The sequence below is a fragment of the Mauremys mutica genome, chromosome 10, assembly GCF_020497125.1.
Source record: "Mauremys mutica isolate MM-2020 ecotype Southern chromosome 10, ASM2049712v1, whole genome shotgun sequence".
NCBI lineage: Eukaryota > Metazoa > Chordata > Testudines > Geoemydidae > Mauremys > Mauremys mutica.
The window spans coordinates 37,274,200-37,296,658 of NC_059081.1; the positions used below are offsets into that span (position 1 = coordinate 37,274,200).

The window sequence follows — 22,459 nt, forward strand, 5'->3', positions numbered from 1 at the left end:
GAGAACATTTCTTCATTAGAACTTTCTGAAACATTGCCACACACTTCACCAAACCATCACCATCATAACAGGCCAAATCCTGAGGTACTTATCCAGTTAAGATCCCATTGACATCAATAGGTGTTTTCCTAAGTAAAAATCTAAGAAACAGGCCCTTATAAGGGCACGCAGTGGGGGTGGGTTCTGTCAATGGACAAGGAGCCCTTCCTCTCAGACACTTGTATTGTCTACTTAAGGGCAACACTAATTGCAGTCTCTATCCTCCAGAAAGTGCAGGGACTCCTCCCGCACCACTACTCTGGGAGTGCCCAGTGCTCCAAAGGAGGCAGAGAAGGGTGGGGAAGAGGCAGAGACATTGCCCTGTCTTCTCTCTCCAGCCACCCTGGAGTGGGACCAAAGCAGTCGGGGCAGTAAGTTGTGCCCCTGGAAAGGATTCAAAGACAGAATCCCTCCTTGAGCTCTCCTAGGAGAGATGCAGCCCCACCCCACCCCCACTCCCATCACTGGGCTGTGCTGAAAAGGCAGAGCTGAGCCCCTGCTAAGGACCTGAGGTCTTGGCGCAGTATGAACAAACAGTGTAACTCAGCAATTATGGTGAATAGCTCTGCTTTCTCAAAACACCCTGTAGCTCTTTTCAAGCTTTTTCCCTTCTCCGTGTCTTCTTCCACCCCATCCTGCACTGAACACCTTCTCTGAGCTGGTCTGCAAGATCACTATCCCCATCCCACAATGAAATCTCTGTTGAAGACTCACTTCCCCTGTGACACCTACAAGAACCCAGATGACTGGTAATGCCAAGGCTGACAGGAAACTGCAGATATTCTACAGTAATTAAAAAAAAGTTAAAACCCCAGAACATTGTGTTACCCAACACTGTATTATCAAGACCAAGGCCAAACACCACCTTGACCACTCTGCTTGTACGTTACATCCAGCTAACCTTTCATCTGTCTCTTTTGTGCTTTTATATTATACGTTCTTTGGGGCAGGGACTATGCCTTCCCATATGTTGGTTCAGTGCTCATTACATTATGGGAACAGCTGGAAACAAACAATAATAGTACTAACTAATCTTATACTTTCATAGTTTGCGTGAGTGCTGATAAAGATGGAGTAAGAACCCGAAAGAAGGAAAAAAATAAGAAGAAATGTCAACAGAAGCTTTCAAGAGAATATCTTAACTCAACAATCTGTCTTGATCATTAGAATAAACATACTGTAATTATTTAACTAGTAAACAGGTGCTATAAGCCTATCTTGTTAATATCTTGTTAGTTTAGATCAAGTTTAATGGCATTTACCTGACGCAACTATAGTTGGAGTGCCAGTTCCTGAGTAAATATTAACGTAACTGATTTTTCCTGTCCCAGCTGGAGAACTTTGTGTAAAATATATTCTATTGTTCATGCTGTCAAAATCTAGAGCCACTGCAGTTCTTAACACATTCACTGTGCGAAATGGGGGGCTGTGATTCTCAGGATCGAGCTGTATGCTTCTAAGCGCATTCTCAAGGGCAAAAATCAAGTAATCATCTGTTGAAATGGAACATCTCTTTCCATCACTTCCTAGTGTGCCAAAGGCACACCCACATTTAGGTGTCTGCAGATCAGGCAAGGCAAAACACAAGTGGGAACAACCTCCATTGTTCTCCAAACAAGGATTGTTGTTGACACTGAGGGGAGACCGTGGTTGAAAACGGCTGTCGAAAATGGTAACATCTCTTAGCCAATTAATATTGTCTCGTATAACTGTTGGCTGCTCAGTGTTGCCTGGCTCTTTGCTGGCTTGGAAGACTTTTTTCAGATTCCTGTCCACCCAGATCATAGAATTTTCAAAGACGGTGATGCCATATGGTGTTGGGTAGCGACTACCATAGCGAACAATTTCTGCTTCACCCCCATCAGGCTGAATTCTTGCAATCATATCTAAAGAATCATCAACCCAATAAACATAGCCATTGCTGTGATCTACTGCCAAGCCGCGTGGTGTGACAATGCCTTCAGACACAAGCACTGTTCTGTTGGTGCCGTCAAGAAACGCACGTTCAATCTTTGGATTCTGTCCATAATCTGCCCAGAAGAGGTATCTGTTTTGGGGGTCTACTACTATATGTCTTGGCATATCCACTGTGGTTTTCAGGAGAACACGTCGATAAGAAGTGTTTAAACGCAAAACTTCTACAAAAGTCTCTGTCAGGAAAGCGTTCGTAAAATAAAGGTTTCCTGTATTTTAAAAAAAATGTATATACAATTTAATTCAAAACCAGAGAAACACAAGCTGATACCTTCAAATGGTGATCCTAAAATGAATCATAAAATTATGATAAGCAAAAACCCAAGTATTTAGCCAGTTAGGGCATTTGCTTCCTTGGAAAGAACTTTAAAAATAGATGCTTAACTGTGAAGAATTAGACAAACAATACCACCAAATAACATTATTCAAATTCTGCCCTTGATTCATTCATCCATCCTTACTAACTTCAGTGGGCTGCACAGGCATAATTGAGACAGAATTTGGCCCATTCATATAGGTCATCATCATGGTTTCATATAACAATATGTATTTAGTTCAAAGGTCTTGTTTTATTACATGGCTTCAAATCAACATTAACATTTTTCCTTAGCATTTTATTTGAAACTAAAGACACTATGTCTATATATACACCACTGGTGGCAGCAAATAGTACATGTGTAATACATGCCACAGTGAAAAGTACACCACATCCACCCTGAGGTGTGTAGCTACACATGCCAGTGACAGGCTCTGGGAGAGGGAAGGCAGAGGGGAAATGCTTCAGCAGCTCCCTGCTGATGGAGCCTTTCACTGAGGTGAGGAAAGGCTGAGTCTTTCCCCGCAGCCTTCCCCTGCAAGAGCCATTCCCCACTGCTGAAGTCGTTCCCTTCTGTGGAGAAGGGCTCTAGCAGCGGGGAGCTGGCAGAGCCTTTCCCCACTGCTTCACCCCTGCCAGAACCTTTCCCCACTGCCAGAGTCTTTCCCGGCAGCAGGGATGGGAGCTGCTGGAGACTTTCCCAGTGGTGGAGAAGAGTTTCTGCAGTGGGGAAGGAGCTGGCAGAATCTTTCAACACAACTGGAGTCTTTTCCTGGAGCAGGGAAAGGCTCCAGCAGCATGACACTACCCTGTTAAAAACAGCAGTTTAGATGGGGACGCAGGGTTTGGGCGTGTAGAGAGCCATGTAGGGTACACAGTCAAGTGCATGCTCACACCCTTCAGGCATGTCAGTAGGCTACTAACCTAAGCCATGCCTCACCGTCTATACTGCTACTTATACCCATGTGTATGTGCACTACACGCCACCAACAGGCGGGTGCGGCGTAGACACACCCAGAAGGAATTACACCAAAGAAACAAAAAAAAATTTATGCACTTGACAAAGATCTCCTGTTTAGTGTTAAATGAATAAATGCTTTCTAAAAAGTTGGGATTTGCATTAATTATAACTTGCTGTTTGATTTAACTTGTAATATTGATTGGAAAGCATGGTTTTAAGTCTACAGCTTAAAGTCAAATTCTGTCCTCTACTTTGTTCATTCAACTCCCACTGTAATCAATGGAACTGCTGCTCTTCATACATTTTTTTCATTTTAAAACCATTCTGCATATACAGCACTAGCTAAGAGCACACATGGTTTCCCTTTGAAATGTTTCCATGAGTTTTTTTTCTATAAAACTAATGATTAGTCTAAAGATTTCAACAACGTATACAGAGAAACCTTTATTATAAATTCAGTTATGCAGCAGTTCTGCTTACCTGCTACCCAATCAATTGCAATGCCACGGATTCCATTTCGTCCTATTCCATTTGTAATAACGTTTCTAAAATAAGAACCATCCGGCTTAATTTTACGTATTGCATTCTGAGAAGAAATAGTGCTGCTGAAGTCACACCAGTAAATGAAACCAGAAAGCATGTGAACATCCACATGAAGGGCATTTCGTCCTGAAACATTTTTAAAAAGCAATCAATTATTTTTAATATAAAGTATTTTATTTACAATTTGTGGTTTATGTTGTTTGGAATAACAAGTGAATTGAGGTTTACAATATCATGGCATAAAATCTACCATCAATTTACATTGCCATGGTACTCTTTATATGTAAACATTCAGATAAGATCATATACCTGGCTTCTTTGTTAATGTGCAGAGCATCGTATTATTATGGCTCCATAGTTCAATATTTAAAATAGTGTCTGAGAATATTAAACTAATAAAATCTGATTATTACAGTGTGCTAAAATTAAACTCACAAACTACATCTGCAAAAAGAGGTTGTCTTCTGAAAATTTAGGCCTTTATGTGGAGATCAGTACACGCCACTGAATTTTATACATTCCTTACCTCCATGGCATGATGCCTAGGCAATATTCTTATTCAGTATATTAGTCTTGCTGTTAAGTACACAATATGTCAGATAAGCAATCACCAGAGCATTACAAATCTTTAACAGAAAATGACCACAATAGGCATAAAGAGATTTTTATCATCTACTACAGTCTTCACATACCTCTTCCTGCCAATGGCACCATGGCTTCAGAGTGATCAGATGTCTCTAAGCTAAATCCTTTAATTGCAGTCAGCATGGAAACAATTACAAAGGAACTATAGGGGGAACAGGTCCTGTTATCAGGATTTAGCTGGAAGCCAGTGGCACAGGCACAGGAAAATAGTCCACCAGGCACAGGCAGACAAAGTTGCTGACAAACTCCAATATTGTTACTGCAGCCATTTGAGGAACCAGCAGAATCTGTGTCAGAAAGAAACAGATGCATGTAAAACCTCAATCACAGAATATCAGGGACCTCAGAAGGTCATCTAGTCCAACCCCCTGCTCAAAGCAGGACTAGTCCCCAGACAAATTTTTGCCCCAGATGCCTAAACGGCCTCCTCAAGGATTGAACTCCCAACCCTGGATTTAGCAGGCCAATGCTCAAACCACTGAGCTATCCCACCTCCCTTTTTTTTTAATAGAATCACCCTCCTCTGCCACCCACCCCTAACTCTTATTTTAAAGAATCTCCTGAAAAATTGTTTTCCATCTATTTACATGTTTCTCTATTTAATAAAAATGAATCGGTCCAAATGATCCATCAGTTCTAAAAAAGACGACTTTCCTATGTCATGCATGTCTTAAAAAAAAAAGGAACAGGAATTGGAGAGCACATATGGCTCTCAGAGTTCAATATAAATATACTTAAAAACAGGGAATCACTAAAAATACCTAGGAGGCCAAAAAGAGAAAAATCCAATTTGTGACCATTAATAGATTTCTACAGACGGACGTTCTGGCCCAGTTAAGTGAGTGGGCTATGGTTTGGGTGGTGTTTATGTTTTGTTGGTTTTTTAAGCTTAATGTCTAACATTCAATATTAACTGAATTTTGATGCATGTGAAGTCAGAAGATGATGGATCACTACCACTGACAGCAGCACAAACCATGCAATAGTGCATTTTAAACCCTATTTCCTTCTCTTTGTTTGACAGATTTGTTTTTAGCAGAAATTTAATCTATTGTGGCCAAAAGTAGGTATTCACTGACAGAGCCATTTTGGCCCCAATTCAGTAAGCTACTTAAGCACACTGCTAACTTTAAAGCACATGAGTAGTTCCACACCTTAACATTTCACACACATTTCAGTACCTTGTTGATTGGGACCATAATTACTTAAAGGATTAATACTGGAGGTTAGAAATAAAAATCTAGAGTGAAGGTGTCAGAGCTTTTATATGGGGCTAGATTCTATAAAACTATCCTGTCTCAAAACAATACTTCAGCTTGAGATAGTATTGAGTCTAACCCATAAGAGTACCTGACACACTAATGAGCCTGCAACATGTTTGATGAAAGATCTGGAACTCCACATGCCAACTGAATATACAGCCATATAAAATCAGAAATGACATTTAAAAAATAGTGCAGCTGTTCATTACAAACTCTCATTGTTCTAGAATAAAATGTATACACGCCACAAGCTTATCAGGAAAGTGACTAATAACAATAAGCAGCAACAGTAAGAATCTTAATCATTTTGAACTGTGGCAAATAAATATTAATAATAAAATAAGCGTCTGGACTCCTCTCACCTAAGATGAAGAGCTCTTCAGAAGAGTATATTTTTTCAGGATCAGATATGACTCATATACATTTGAAGTAAACTAGCTCATGAAATTCCAGAGTGAATTATTCAGTTAAAGTTACAGCTGTAAACTTATTGTAAAAACAGATGCATCAGCAAAATCCTAACTGGATAACCCCACAGCTAATTATTACAGCTGGGAAATGCCTCATGTGATTGTCCTCAAATAAAAACACTAAATTTGCTTTGCAAGTATTCATACCCCTTTGTGTTCTATTCTTGAGAATATTCAAGCAAATAAGGTTATATCCAGGAATGTTTGTGAAAACAGAATTTTACATAAATATCAGAACATTCAGAGAAACTGAATTTTGAACTCAGAAATACATTTCCACAGAAACTTACTTCAATAAATTGTGCTCTTTCAGTCAGAAAACAATGACACCATCATCTGATCAATGTTTCTTATGAAAATTAACCACATGGATTGCATTTCATATTTCAATACCAAATAATCTAATAAAATACTGAGATTTATTCACGGAAATTATTAGGGGAATAATTTTGAAAAAGTAACATACTGGAGAAAACTGAAAACTGCTCATGGACAATTTGCAAGTAGAAAAGGATGCTAAAATTCACAGCAAAATATTATTCACTGTGAATTAATCAACTAGTTCTACAAATTACTTGAGGACATTTGAACACAGAAATGAATAAACTAACTAGCAATGAGCCCAACGTCAAAACTAGAGCATAACACTGTTGGACATTGTGGAAGTTCAGATCTCAATTATGCGTGTGAGAAAGATCTCTACAATCAATCTGAACTCCCTTCTCTTCCAGAAAAAGTTAACTCAGCCTGTGTTAATACAGAGCAGTGAAAGTTAATGTACCTGAATTATTTTCATACCGTACTACTAGAAATCATACTGAAATAAAAACTAACAAAAACAACCCTAAACTACATTCATACATTTTAAGGCCAGAAAGGACCATTATGGTCATCTCCTCTGAGCTCCAATAAATATCTTGAAACTCTTAAAATAGAGATATCTACACAAGAACTATAGAAATATTTGACAATGCAATAACATTAATTTATCTCATAACTACAAATACAAAATAGCACTAAAATGTTGTGTTAAAGACATATATAAATCCTACTGCACATCCCATAAGTAAGTTCAAGTTTTATCAACATACCATCAAAGCTGGCAAGTCTAAAATTAGCCCTATCCACTTAGTTTGGTTTTAAAGGAATGCGCTTGTAAAACATGACTCTTGTATACTTCAGTAATTTGACTGAAAAGAAATGAGCAGACAAATACTGTAGAGCTGAGGTATGTGGCTATACACTTCTATGCACCTGCAGGATGTGTAAGGATGCTCTCAGAAACCCAAACCACCACCTGAATAATTTATGGTCTGCGGTTTGCCATGCCGTCTTGTTGGCAATTTAATAATGTTTCAGATTCTTGTTTTGAGGATGGTAGATTTTTCAAAATTTAGACTTCCTGACACTGCCTCTTTAAATTGTAGCAAATACTCACTGTCTCTGTAATACACTCGTAGGCACTTCAGTCTTGGAACATTGTCTCGCATCACCACTTTGTTCGCTCCAGTGGACTTGTCAACCCGCTCAATGACCTCATAATCTCGATCAGTATAGTACAGAAAGGAATCATAGACAGCGATTCCCCATGGGTGAGAGAGATGAAGAACCAGGGTCACACGATTTGTACCATCCACATTGCCTTTTTCAATCTAAGAGATTAGAGATTAGAATTTCATTAGAATTTTATACATGCTGATAAACTCTTTCTGTGAACAGAAATCTATGCATTTTTCTTGGGTTTGGGGCAAGAGTTGTGGTTGGGTTTTTTTGAGAACTATTCTTTTCTTTCCATTAAAATTTAACAAACTTGTCATTTTTCAACACAGCTAATGACAATCTAAAATAAAAGCCACTTTGGAGAAAAGAAAAAAGATATAATTATATAAGAGCAAAGTTAATGTTGTTAAAAATATTATTCACCCATGTCTCATTAACACACACAAGTATTTTCATCTACTTTATTCTTTTTCTTTTTTTTATGTGGGCACCACTATCTGCAGTGGTTCTCAAACTTTTGTAGTGGTGACCCCTTCCACATAGCAAGCCTGTGTGTGCGACCCCCCCCCACTAAGAAATTAAGAACACTTTTTTACATATTTAACACCATTATAAATCCTGGAGGCAAAGTGGGGTTTGGAGTGGAGGCTGACAGCTCACGATCCCCCATGTAATAACCTCGTGACCCCGAGGGGTCCCAACCCCCAGTTTGAGCAGCCCTGTGCTAGAAGGATACACTCTGTTCAATAAAACTGGCAGAACGGAGTGAATAGTTCATACCTTTTCTCTCACAAACTTTGATGTCATTCATTGAAAGTCTGTTCTAACTAATGCCATCCTGGACCTCCCAGGTACACTCCTGATAGTTATGAATCAGAAAGATATGTTCCTGCTCCTACTGAGAGATTCCTCTGGACTCTGCCTGACCCACAGAAGCATATATGAGCAGGGTATAGGAGTCCTTGAGGATTCAATTGTCCAGTAGTTAAAAATCACTGGAGGAACCACAATGGCTTTTTTAATGTTATGGAACATGTGAATGCACACTCTTCCATAGGGACACTGGATAAATACTTTATTTGGTAAACAAGACTACTGTATCTTCCCCATACTCAAGTGCTGTTTCAGTACCCATGGAGGGAGAGGCACAAAAGGCAGTTAGGCATTCAACTCTCACTGAAATTCAAAAAAGCAGGATTCATTCCAGTCCAGCAGCTACTGTATACAGTATGAATCAGTCATATTTGGCCTGCAACTTTTAGTCATATGATTATTCTCAGTTAAATAAGTGAACTACTCATGCGAGTTAGGGCTGCAGAAATGGGCACACAGATACTACAGCAACAATATAAAAAAACAATCATACCACTCCCGTGCTTGTGACAGCCCAGTACAACTTCTGTTCCTTAATGTCAATGGTAATAAACTCTACATGGTCAAGGTTACCAGTGAAGAGGGTTTTTATATCTGAGCCATCCATGTTTGCACCGGCAATCTTTGCTGGGACCCCGCTGTCAGTTCCTTGGTCTGTCCAATACAGTTTCCTGAAACATATGTTATCGCACCAATTACAGAAGCAGGTAAGAATCTAAGGCCCTAGTTCACCAAAACATTTAAGAATATGCTTAAGTCTACTGTGCTACTCAGCAAAATGCTTCAATAGGTTCTGAGTAGGGATGGACTGCTGAATCGGGTCCAACAACATGTTTCACTTTATCGGAACATTGTCATGTTAAAGACAGTTTAAGAAAAAAAATTTTCCTTTCCTGAACCACTCACAACATCTTAAGTTACTAAAACTCAGCGAATTTTAAGAATCTAACAGAGCTAATTTCCATTTTGCAGAGGATTCTGAGATTTCAAAATTGGGTTTGAAAACCAAAAATGTCTAAGGCTATGTCTACACTGGCAATTGAATGACAAAACTTTTGTCTTTCAGAGGTATTAAACACTGTCCCCCGCCTTGAAAGACAAAATGCCAGTGTGAACAGCATGTTGTCGACAGGAATGCTCTCCTGCCGACGACGCAAACGCCACTCATTGGGAGTAGAAGTTTTTTTGTTGGCAGGAGAGCCGACAAACAGTGACTACACTGCGTGACTTTTAGCAACACAGCTGTAACAACACAGCCATGTCACTCAGTTCTTCAAAACATGGAATTACCAATCTCCACCCAGTCCTAAATTTTCAAAAATTTTGCAACCAGCTCCAGAATCTAATTTACTTTCAATGTTTATGAGGGTTTTTTTTTGTATGTTGCTAGGCTTGATCAGTTTAAAAAAAATGAATAAACTTTTACCCAAAGACATTATCTTAATATTTATAACATGGACTAATATGGAGAGATGCCATTTTGGATTGGGTGAAATTTCTTTAAATGAAAGCTGTGCTCCAGAATTCAAGTTATGTGACAATTAAAAAATAATCTGCAACTATGCAGCAATTTATGCATTCGTGTAATTGATTGTATTGCATATTAGGCTCTAACTATAGTTTTAAAAGATTAACTGATTCAACCCAAATATAATTTTAAAAAACAAACTCTGTGTATGCCAATTTTATGCCTGCAACAAATTTTCACCACCACCCATCATACAAACCCTAAAAATTAGGAGAGGAATAAAATAATTGAGAAAGTATTTACTATACCAAGCTGCTATAACTTAGAAAATAAAGCATAAGTAAAGAAAAAAGCTATTTGGAAACTCACCCTCGTGCTGGATCAACAGCCAAACCAATTGGCACTCCAGCTCCAGTAGGGGTACCATCATTGGTAATCAGAGTTTTTCTGTACTTTACTTCACCACGTAGCTTCAGTACCTACATAAATGTTTAGCACAATTAGGGTCTGCAATGTGGAATTGACGGTATAATTTCAAACTAAAACCTGGACAGCCTGAACCCACACAGGTCCAAGCTGAAGAAAAAGTTAACACAAGCACTATGAAGAAAAAGCATTGAGTTCTGTATTTCTCCAATGCGTTCTCTCCTCTGACAAGTTCTTCTCCAACAAACTTCCTGTGGTACTTAATTTAGCTAGCATAGCTGCAAATGATTCCTGTTCATAAAAATCACTAAAATCCTTACTAAACTCTTTCCATACTTCAGTATAACACTAGAGGTGTTAAATGGGGTTCAGGTTGGTTTTATGCTGCTTTACAAAATATTTCTTTTTAACCTGTTTAAAATTAGCTTCCTTTTAATTTAATCACATGCCCCCCTTTTATTATTCTGGACAGAGAAATCCCTGATCATCCATTACATTATATCCCTATTACTCCTCTCCCTTCCACTCTAAATAACCCTGGTCTTTTTATCCTTTAGCTACTTTCAAGCAGCTAGTCTCTCGTGAGCCACAACACACCAAACCATACCACAACATTTGGGACCTGAACTTTCTTTCATTGCAGCCAATGGGAAAACTCCCACTAATTTCAGTAGGCATAGGATTTGGAGCTTAGACTTTAATGCAGAACTGCAATACATCATTCCACTCTAGTGTTCTGAGGATTTATCAGCATCAAACAACATCGGAGAGCTTTTACTGATGTGAAGAAAAAATAGATCTGTGCACAGGTTAATGGATGCTCCTATTAAATATTGCTTTTAAAATCACATTGGCTATATACATATGTCCAGATTTGAGTTTGATTTATTTAGTTTGATTCTTTAGGCAACTAAATTTTGTATTTTTTTCTGTTTTTTGTCCTTAATGCTCAGTTTTAAAATAAAGTTGCTTTCAGGTGTATTTCCCCAGAATGCCTTGCTGCTTTGAAGCTGTATATATGGCCTCTGAAAGAAAAATTCAGGCTTTCACCTTTAAATTGTATTTATCAAATAAGTACCTCAACTGACTGTGTGCCAGGGTTACTATAATACAGGTTTGCAGATATCCAGTCTAAAGCCAGGCCAATAGGAGCACCAATAACAGCTGCTGGAGCAAATACTGTCCTGTTAGTTCCATCTGACTTCACCCTGTGAATTTCACCCTTGGGGGAAAAAGATAAGAAAAGTGAGAACACGTCGATGGCAATGTCACAAAGAAAACATCATATTTCTTCCACTTCACAAGCACTTCCATTACATGGTACTAGTTTGCTTAGGAAAAAGCAAATCCAACAGAGCTAGTAGAATTTATATGTATATGCACAGTACAAAAGAGCTGCAAAAATATTATTTTAAATCATAAAAGCTACATTATATAAAGAAACATTACTACTCTCTATCCTGACTGGAGGATATAAAATTGTTATGCTTAGAATAGAAAGTTGGAGTTTATATCTTTCACAGTTATATATAATCCTACTACGGTATGAACACTTTATTAGGAAAAACTCAAGGAAGGGCTGTGATAAACATCTTTGATACAGTTTAAACACAATAAAAGAAAATTATGTGGTCTTTTCCCCAGTATAACTTTGTAAGATTTGTACTTTGAAAACAGTTAGAATGTCAGGAAACTTGACTAAGTTTATCCCAGTGACCCTACCCACTCTTGCTCCAGGAGTGGAAATCCTACGGAATCTCCAACACTAGTTGCTATCTTTCTATGGATGACACTCAGGGCAAGTCTATACTACAGCGCTACATTGGCACAGGTGCACTGATGCAGCTGTGCCGCTGTAGCACATCTGCTGAAGGAGCTCTCTGCCAATGGGAAAGCGCTCTCCCATCAGCATAATTACTCCATCTCCGTGAGAGGCGGAAGCTATGTCGGTGGGAGACCATCTCCTGCCGTCATAGCGCCAGTGTGAACAGCACTCAAGTCAGTGTAACTTACACCACTTGGGGTGGGGGGTGCTTTTTCACACTCCTGAACAACATAAGTTACTTAAGTGGTAAGGTAAACCGGCCCTTAGGCGTGTCTTCAGAGACACATCCGGAAGTATACTGACCAGACAGGGATCTACAGAGCTGACTACTATAGCTGCTCTTTGGTTGATTTTCTGAGTTTACTTCAACTTTACAGAACTTGTTCAGGGATATTTGATGGCAGAATGAATCTCATCATTAATGCAGGCATTCTGAAAGCAAGTATCTTATCAGCTGCAAAGGCTACAGCTGTGTGGCTACTGGGTCAAATTTACTGTTGTCATAAGCAGGCATAATTTCTCTGCCTTCAACAGAGTGGTACCTGCATAAGCCAAGTGGCATATCTCCACAGTACTGCCAGACAATTAATCCTCCCTCAAGTCACTCTGTCTATGGCAAAGAGAAAAACAAGAAAGAATATTATTTTTCGTACTGTTTTCTAATCTCATTTTTCCTACTTTAATATATTTTTCACAGTAAAAACACTAGTCTTCTATGACAAAATGCTGGCTTCCTATAGATTCCCTCATCTGCTTACTTAATGCTCCAGTAAAGGGTCTACATTTTAAACAGAACAATACATTCATTTCTTTTTTATTGTTTGCAGCAAGACTTTGTATTGCACGTTCTTGGGAAAAGGGGGCCTTCTTGTGTGGAATTGGGATATAGTGAAATATGGACTGTCCTTCAGTGGAGAAGCTTTCACACCAAGTATGTACACAAGAGGAGAGCCAAAAAGAGAACAGATATTTAGAAATTCTATCATCCTTTTTAGCACACTCAGAGAAGGAAGGCTCACAAGTCAGGAAGCCATAATCTTTAGCCAGGTTCTTTGAATATTAACCTGATGCTGAATAAGTAAAAAGTAACGTACAATGTCTTATGTTAACATTTTATTGTAACGTCACCTTAATAAAAAGTTTAAAAAACAAAACACTAGTCTTCAAGAGCCTGGTAGATGCTTATTATATATTTATTCGTTGATCCACCTAAAGTTACCTAGGCACCTCACAGACATATAATAAGACAGGTACCTGTTATGAAGTGTTTGCAGTCTAAGGAATGGAAGGCAAATACATAGGGAATAAGTAGTGTGAATGGGAGTCAAGGGTTATAAGCAGAGGATACTGAGAATGCTGTGACAGTGCTGCACCTACCTTGGTGGTGTGTTGAGTGGGTGTGGAGGGGAGGTGGGTTCTTTGTTTGTTTTGTTACTTTTAATTATTTTATTCAAAAATTGTAATTCGTGGGGATGGGTTATGTGTAGATGAACAAGCAGAAGCTGGGGCACAAAATGAGGACAGGAAGGGTCAGGAAGAAAATGGCAGACTTCAAGCTTTGCCTTCACTAGGAAAATTAGCACATGTGTTTTTGCATCATTGCTACCAGCATTTTAAGTACTAGTGTAGATGAGGCTCAAGCATTTTTACCATTGTGTCTTCCAATCCTGAGTAAATTAGGACCCGGGTAGTTCTCCATCCATGTAGGTCCATCAGCAAAGACTGTAGTGAAGACAGGGCTCAGGTATTTTTCCACCACGTCATCTAATCTTTCTACAAGCAGAGTTGGACAATAAAGTGGGAATTACCTAAGCTCTGTCTATACTACAGCCTCAATTGTTGCCGCCATGGAGGGAGAATTATAGCTACAGAGTATGCTAAGGTAGGCAAAGCCCAAGGGACAGAACCAAAATGGGGTGATAAGAAAGAGTGGTGGTGTAAGCAAGGAACATAAGGGAAGTGTAGGCAATTTGCTGACACACATAAATCTGAGAGAAATGCATATTGTAGAGAAGAGTCCATGATAAAAAGACTCCGTATGTGCACCCTGGGTGCCTCAGTCCTGTCAGGACTGAAAATGGCAACAATCAATGGCAATGGGGACTTCCCAGGAGGCCCCCCTGGAGGTCAGGGATCTGGATTGGGGGCATAGTCCCATAATCACCCTGAGTCCCTTTGCCCAGCTGGGGCTGCACACTCCAAATGAAATAGAGTATTTGCAGAATTTCAGCTGCCACTTATGTGAACTGATACATCAGCCTGCAGCCTTCAAATGAATTGATAGACTTTTGGTAAATTTCAGCTGTAGCTGCCAGCTGAGAGCTGGCAATGATCTTTTTCAAACAGCAGCTAGGATCAAATTAGACTCCTGAACTCAGTACCGTTTCTCTACTGAAAAAATAGTCTAAATAAATAATTTATTTAACAATTCCTGGCAATTAGGAACTATGATGATGGGAAAACACAAATCCATTGTTCAATGTCTCTGAGAATGTTTCAAAAGGAATTAGTTTAAGTCTTTACTTAAAAATGGAAAACTAGATTTTAAAATTTTCTGACATTTGAAGATGAAACACAATTTTTTTATAGAAGCAATAATACACTTCCAGAAGTGCAGTGCTGAATACACCCATTTCTCAAATAGTTGGGGATGCATGAGCACTAAGAGGTATCTAACACATACAGGCACCCAGGATAACATCCACACACCTTGCCATTCATTGCTGCGTGTGATCAAATAATTTTTCCTTTTGACCCAAGCTGCCAAACTTGAGCCCAAATCCAGCAAGAATTTATATACATGTTTAACTATACACAGTGTGGGCCAGATCCTTCACTGGGCCCAGCTGTGATAGGGCCATTTACTTCATTTCAGCCACGACAATCTATACAGGTTGTGGATCCGGTTCACAGTGTGTAAAGTTAAGCACATGTGTAAGTCATTGCAGAATGCGGCCCTTAGGTCCCCATGCTCCCAGGCAACTCCCTCGCTTGAAAAATTCAGATCAGAGGGTCTGGTCATACAGCTCTGTGAAACTACCAGCATTATGTTTGAAACCTGAGATCTTTGTGAACAACAGAGAATTTCAAACTTTGACGCATAATGAACTTTTGTAAAAGGAGAGGCGACAAACAACGTTTACTGAACATGTACCAAACAATATTTTGTCAATTTAGCAAAACAATTTTTTTCACCATAAAGAATGACAGTATTAGAAAACTGGCTTTGTAGTGATTGAGCTCTTTCAGTCTATTTAGCTTAACAAAGAGAAGGTTAAGAGGTGACTTATTACAGTCTCTAAATGGAGAACAAACACCTAATAATGGGCTCTTCAATCTAGCAGAGAAAAGTATAACACAAGCCAATGGGTGGAAGTGGAAGCTAGACAAATTCAGAGTAGAAATAAGGTGCAAATTCATAATGGTGAGAGTAATTAAACATGGAAAGAATTTACCAAGGGTCATGATGCTCCATCACAGACTATTTTTAAATCAAAACTAGGTGTTTTTTCTAAAAGATCTGCTCTAGGAATTATTTAAGTTCTAAGTCCCATGTTACACAGGAGGTCAGACTAGATGATCACAATGGTCCCTTCTGGCCTTGGAATCTATGGATCTATGAAATAGCTACTATTTTTTAGCGCTGAATAAATTATTCAAAATGAATTATTTATTTAACTAAGGTAGCCACTTTTTTCCTCCCAGAATATCTGTGAGGCGATAACTACCTTCTCACATTTATTATGGGCTTGATTCTGCAAGGTGCCGAAGGATTCTGCATATGCATAAATGTAAGCACATGAGTAGTTCCATTAACGTAAAAGAGACTACTCAGATGCTTAAAGTTAAGTACATGCTTAAGGGCTTTGCTGCATTGGAACCTTGCAGGATCAAGTCCTACTGGAATTTATTTGATTAACATCTATTTGATTTTTATTTTATTTAATGCCTTCATCGTGAACATTAGAAATTCCAGCTGTGTTGCTTACGTGTGATTGGGCAGATAAATCACATGGTGTTTTTTCTGTTTACTGACCGAATTAGAGTATAAGCACTTCTGCCACAAAAACACAAGCATGTGAATTTAAAATGAGGTTCTGGTCCTGCAAACACTGATGTATGTGTTTAAACGAGCAAAATAAACTTTACAGAATCAGGGCTTTGGTTGCTCATGAAACTTTGAAAATCATCTTTTGCTACTATTTTTTCCAGTAAAACTTGATTGCTTGAAAGTTCATTTAAAAAAAAATGGGGACATAAACATAGCTGAATCAAATTAATTACAAAATTAAATACTTATTTATAGGGAAAACTTGCATTACTAGCCCTATTTTTAGTTTCTTTCCTCCAAAACACCTTTTTTTATTTTTGAAGAAATTTGCAAAAAAAAACCAAGGCAAAAAATGTTCACCACTTTCACTTGCGGGGGGAAGTTTAAGCAAATCCCTACATCAGTGGTCCCCAACGCAGTGCCCGTGGGCGCCATGGCGCCCGCCGGGGCATTTATGTGTGCCCACCTAGTACCCAGCAGGGGAGAGAAGCCACGGCCCCGCGCCTGCCGGGGACAGAGAACTCCGGGGCTGCAGGCTGCGGATGCCAGTGTTCTCTGTCCCTGGCAGGCGTGGGGCTGCGGCTTCTCTCTGGCTTCTCTGGAGCTGCAGGCTGCGGGCGCCGGTATTCTCTGTCCCCGGCAGGGGCGGGGCCGCGGCTTCTCTCCAGCTCGAAGCCGGAGAGAAGCCGTGGCCCGGCACCTGCTGGGGACAGAGAACTCCAGGGCTGCGGGCGCCGGTGTTCTAGGTCCCTGGCAGGCGCGGGGCCATGGCTTAAGCCAGAGAGAAACCGCGGCCCCACGCCTGCCAGGGACAGAGAACTCCAGGGCTGCAGGCTGTGGACACTGGAGTTCTCTGTCCCTGGCAGGCACGGGGATGCGGCTTCTCTCCAGCTTCTCCGGGGCTGCAGGCGCCGGTGTTCTCTGTCCCCAGCAGGCGGAGGGAAGCCGCGGCCCTACGCCTGCCGGAGACAGATAACTCTGGGGCTGTAGGCTTCATTCTATGTTAAAGTAAGAATAATAAATATATTTGGACCAGCAGTTCAACAATGTTTTACTTTTTAAAAATAAATAAGATGAAAACTGTTTGATATTTATTTTGTAAAAACTCCTTAACTTTTCTTACAGGTAGATAAAAAAGAGCAAATTCACATGATAAGGTGAAAGAGTAATTGCCGAATAATTTAATTAATACCTTTTACATGTAAAATTACCCTTTATCTTATGGATTCATATATTATGTAATATTAAATATGATTTTTTTGTATTATTTAATGTACACATACAAAATAAGCCTTGAAAAATTGTTAGCGCCCGCCACACTCTTCTGAAAACATGGATGTGCTACTGGCCACAAAAAGGTTGGGGACCACTGCCCTACATGGATGGAAGGTAAGAAGCTAACATGAATAACTTGCTGTACAGCACAGCCCATGAGAATGCCTTGATTGACACCACACTTCTCCTGGACTTAGCACAGCAAAAAATTAAAAAGGGAGTTTCCATGGCCTAACTTGCTTGTTGCTGAATCAGCAGACTCCTTGCTAAGTCCATTTCAGTGGCTTCTGCAGACTTTTAAATAAGCTTCCACACTGCAAAAGCTGGGAAATATTTTGTGTTGACCTCAGAGAGCAAGCCCTTTTATTAGCTCAGCAGGAGCAGTCATTAAAGGGGCACCATCAGTGCGGCTATACTCGTACAAACATAGCCCAGGGCAGACAAGGCACCATCAACTTCAAATGTAGTCAACTTCAAATGTAGTCAGTTTTTTAAAATCAGGTAAAACTAGTTTCAGAGCATTATACCTCCGCAGAGCCCCCTGGAAATTGTTGTGTTTTTGAAATCACATTTCCACACACACACATTTTTTTTAACATATTTTTCTGAACTGACAAGCTATGGGCACAATCCTTAAAACATTCACACACATGAATAACTTTACTCTAATGAGTAGTCCCATGGGTAAAGTTACTCCTGTTTTTGCAGGATTGAGCCCTAACTGAATATACAGAAGAAACCATGAAACTGACTAATAAACAAAATGGAAAAACTATAAAGAAATATTTTCTTTCATTCCTTTGAGTTATTGTAATGTAAGTATTATCTATAATATTAGTATGTTAAAAATTAGACAAAAGTATCGTTTTTAAGTGTGTATTGTCCCTTTCGTGCACGTTTCAAACACAAGTATTAACTTACTGGATTTTCAACCCAATAGATCATCTGTTCCGAGTCATCAAAGTCAACATCAACACCATTCTGGACTCCTGCTATTGGAACCATGGCATCATTGCTCTTCTCCGCAGGGTTAAGAGAAATCCCATAAATGATATTATCTCTCACAGCAATAAGAAAGGGATGTTCAACTGCGAAAAAAACATAATAGAAATCAGAATTATATTCCTATATATTTCAGTCAGTAAAGGAAATGGGATGCTATGGAATGGTGTTCGCTAACTGTGCCAGAATTTGTGAGCACACACAGTAAGCTTTTCAAAAATGAGTATTAGTTATAACCCTAAAATGACATTTAAGCCCTGAAATCAGTGACCTGGTTTTCAAAAGGGCTGAGAACTTAGCAGCTACCACTGAAGTCAGTGAAACTAGCCATATGAGTAAAGTTATTCAGGTGTAAGTGTTTGCGGGATATTATAATATAGGCCTAATTCAGCAAAATACTTATATGGGAATTTCAATCTGCCTAAATGATTGAATTTCAATAAAACATGCGCTCCTAAGTCATCTAGGCACTATTGAAAGACCCTTAAGCATATGCTGATTTTAAGCATGTGCTTAAGTTCCACTGAAGTAATTAGATCAGTAGTTTAAAGATAAGTCAAAGTGCTTTGCTGAATTAATACAAGACCATAACAAAGAACACTTGAAAAAATATTGCTCTAATAAACAAAGCCAGTTTTAGTCATTAATCATTCAGTTCTATTAACTGAACTAATAATAAAGGGTAAGATTGTCACTTGCCCTAATGCAGGTGCAGAGAGGAGTAAAAGGGCATGAGCCAACACCTAATCTCTGCTAGGATCAGCCTTTGGGAACATGGAGAGAGCAGGTTCAGCGGGACTGCAGCTCAAGGCCCTCACCCATCACCTTGAACAAATAAGCAGGGAATGAGTAGAGAGTGGTGAGGAGTGAGAGCAATGCATCAGCTCAAACAGCTGAGCCAGTACTAGTGGAACAGTAAACTGCGCCATGTAAAGGGCAGCAGTAACTTACATCACCTCCGGGGGCACAGTGGAACCAGGAAAGAATTGTGACACTCTAAGGCCGCGGTTCTCAAACTGGGGGTCGGGACTCCCAGGTGGGTCGTGTCCCCGTTTTAATGGAGTCGCCGGGGCTGGCTTAGACTTGCTGGGGCCCAGGCCTGAAGCCCGAGTCCCACTGCCTGGGGCCAGGACCAAAGTCTGAGGGCTTCATCCCTGGGCGGCGGGGCTCAAGTTACAGGTCCCCTGCCTGGGACTGAAGCCCTTGGACTTTGGGTTTGCACCCTCCCTCCTCGGGGTGGCAGAGCTTGGGCAGGCCCAGGCTTCCGTCCCCGCTCCTGAGGTCGTGTAGTAATGTTTGTTGCCAGAAGGAGGTTGCGGTGCAATGAAGTTTGAGAACCCCTGATCTAAGGGGTTGTTTACCCTGGGGGGGGGGTGCATTGGTTTAGAGGTGCTGTGCATTTACATCAGGGTTTTGCATCAGTGCGGCTATACTCGTACAAACATAGCCCAGGGCAGACAAGGCCTCAGAGTCACAATTCCCTGCCACAGAGGCTCCTCATTAAGCACAGTTACATGCTGCCCCTTACACGGATGTTAAGTGTCGACCTAGCCTAAAAGGAGGTCACATGGGAAGTGCCTGAGATGCACATTAATATTATACCTAATAACCTAGTTATAAGTTCATTACATACCCTTGGAATATTAAAAGCAAGGAGTTTGGTTGGGTTGGTTTTTTTATTTCACAACTATGAATATGTAGAGCCTGATTCTGTGCTCTGGGGTAACTTCACTGAAGCTCATGGAGTTACATGAGTGTAAAATCAGTGACGCTGAATCAGGTCCATAAAATATATCCTTCATATAGCTATTACTTTTAATGTACATTTACATGATTAAGATTTATTTTATATAAAATTAATGTCTTATTCCATTTCAATTAAATGTTTGAGATACTAAATTTACTTTGTTAGTATAAGATTTTACATTTCAGTGTTACGTCTACATTTTTTTTTAGACTCACCAAGCAAAATGGTAACATCTCTAACACTCATGTCACAAAAAGTTTTAAAAATAGAATTACTACAAAACCTAACCTTGAGATCAAAATTACCAAAGCCATTTTGTAAAGCAAGAAAATGCGCAATCTGGGAATTAACACTTTTCCATCAACATAAGGTTAGATATGCCAATTACCTATGCAGAGTTCCCCAATATCACTCTGCTGAAAAGACCACTATAAAGCCAAAATGTGCGGAAGTCAGTTTCATCTTTCTGCTGAAAGTTTGTGCTGGCAAGCTAAACTAAACAATGTCAGCAAGGATTACGATCATAATGAATCTCTGAAGAAGAATGGCAAATGCCTATTCTTTTGTAATCATTAACGATAATTAAAATCTTTCACCATGAAAAGAATCAGCAGTGTTGTATAATACCCTTTGCTGATAAGATCTGACCTGTAGTAAATCTAATGCATACATAAAAACTGCTGTTTTCTATATGCTGTTTTTTCAATGTATAGTAGAAGTTTTAACTAAACAGAATAAAGAAGCCTACACAGATTAAAATCACCTGAAGTTGTGTTCAGTTTCTTCACTCAAATAGAAATTTCTACAGATCCCTTTTTCTTGCACAATTCTATGTATTGCACAGCTATGAAATTTAGAAAAAGGTCACAATGGTACATAAATGGATTAGGGAAGTTTCACAGTACGCCCCTGGTTTATGGTCTAGGAAGAAAGGACAAGACTTGCCAAATATTCTGACCCATCAGCTAGTGGCATAAAAGATCCTGCAAACTCTTGCAAACATGCATAACATTTCTCATGTGCATGTTTGCTTGATCACAGGTGTAATCTATTTCTTTCATGGTACTCTCTCTAAGCCCAGCCCTACTCCCTCTTATTCTAGAGTATAGTGCATACTTCCATGAGGAGCCCCCTTTTCTGCAGATTGAAAAACAAATGTGTGGTGCATATACACTTAAAACACTTTATTTAGTTTATCGTTCTTATAGGGGAAATCGATATGGCTCTTTGAAGAATACACTGCTTAAGGATTTATTCAGCAAAAAAACCCAAAACCCACCGCTGATTTTCCCTTGAAAACTCAGAGAGTAGAAGGTGTCCACTGAATTAGTCACAGAACCCCACTCTTTACTTAGCCCAGAAGCATTTCTACCCAAATTTCATGTGCTCTGGAGCTTCCCCTTGAGAAACCCACCAAAGCAGTTTGCACATCACCAGAGCTAAGTGAACAATTCACAGCAAATGCTTTCTTTGACTAATTTAGTCCCTTTTTCTGGTCATGAATTCCCTCCAAACAATTTATGATTTTCTTGAATTTTTAGAAAATTAATTTGCTGAATGACTTCTGCAAACAACCCTTGGTCGCAGATTGCTCAAGGGCAAATCAGTGTAATTATCTGATATCTGAAATTCGAGTTGGGTAGGTTAGTTTTGATTAGTCCCAAGTCACGTGTATTTGTGATACTAGTTTGTGCCTCTAGAGGTCCTGAACTTCGTACTCAGAATTTTTACCCAAGGAACAGTAGAGTGCATGTTGCAACAGTTCCTGTTGCTCTCCATAATACATCTCTTTGCCAGCCTTGGCAATTAGGCATTATTAGTTACATACACTGCAACATGATACTCCTTTGGTTCTCTGATTGGATTACTACAAGTCTTAGGATGAGGTGTTTAGTCTGAATAGTTAAAAAAAAGTTCAACGTTCTGCTAACATTCTCTGATATTTACTAAAAATTAACTCTTTTCACTAGTATTTCTGTCAGAAACACCCAATGTGCTGAATGCTTTTAAAAAATCTAGCTCCTTTATAGGTGCCTAAATGGGAGCTGAGTTCTTTCAAAAATCTGCCCCCAGAGATTGTGA

At 39.5% G+C, this 22,459-nt stretch overlaps 1 protein-coding gene across 1 annotated transcript in view; it reads right to left on the bottom strand.

The window, feature by feature from the left end:
- Positions 1-22,459, bottom strand: part of LRP2 (LDL receptor related protein 2) — a 177,498-nt gene that overhangs the window by 66,936 nt on the left and 88,103 nt on the right. Inside the window, exons 32-39 of the mRNA XM_045033029.1 lie at positions 18,550-18,716; positions 11,556-11,699; positions 10,421-10,530; positions 9,077-9,254; positions 7,649-7,862; positions 4,526-4,765; positions 3,771-3,959; positions 1,302-2,222 (exon numbers count right to left, since the gene is read on the bottom strand). Coding sequence (XP_044888964.1) covers positions 1,302-2,222; positions 3,771-3,959; positions 4,526-4,765; positions 7,649-7,862; positions 9,077-9,254; positions 10,421-10,530; positions 11,556-11,699; positions 18,550-18,716 — 2,163 coding nt within the window. The remainder of the gene's footprint in view (positions 1-1,301; positions 2,223-3,770; positions 3,960-4,525; positions 4,766-7,648; positions 7,863-9,076; positions 9,255-10,420; positions 10,531-11,555; positions 11,700-18,549; positions 18,717-22,459) is intronic.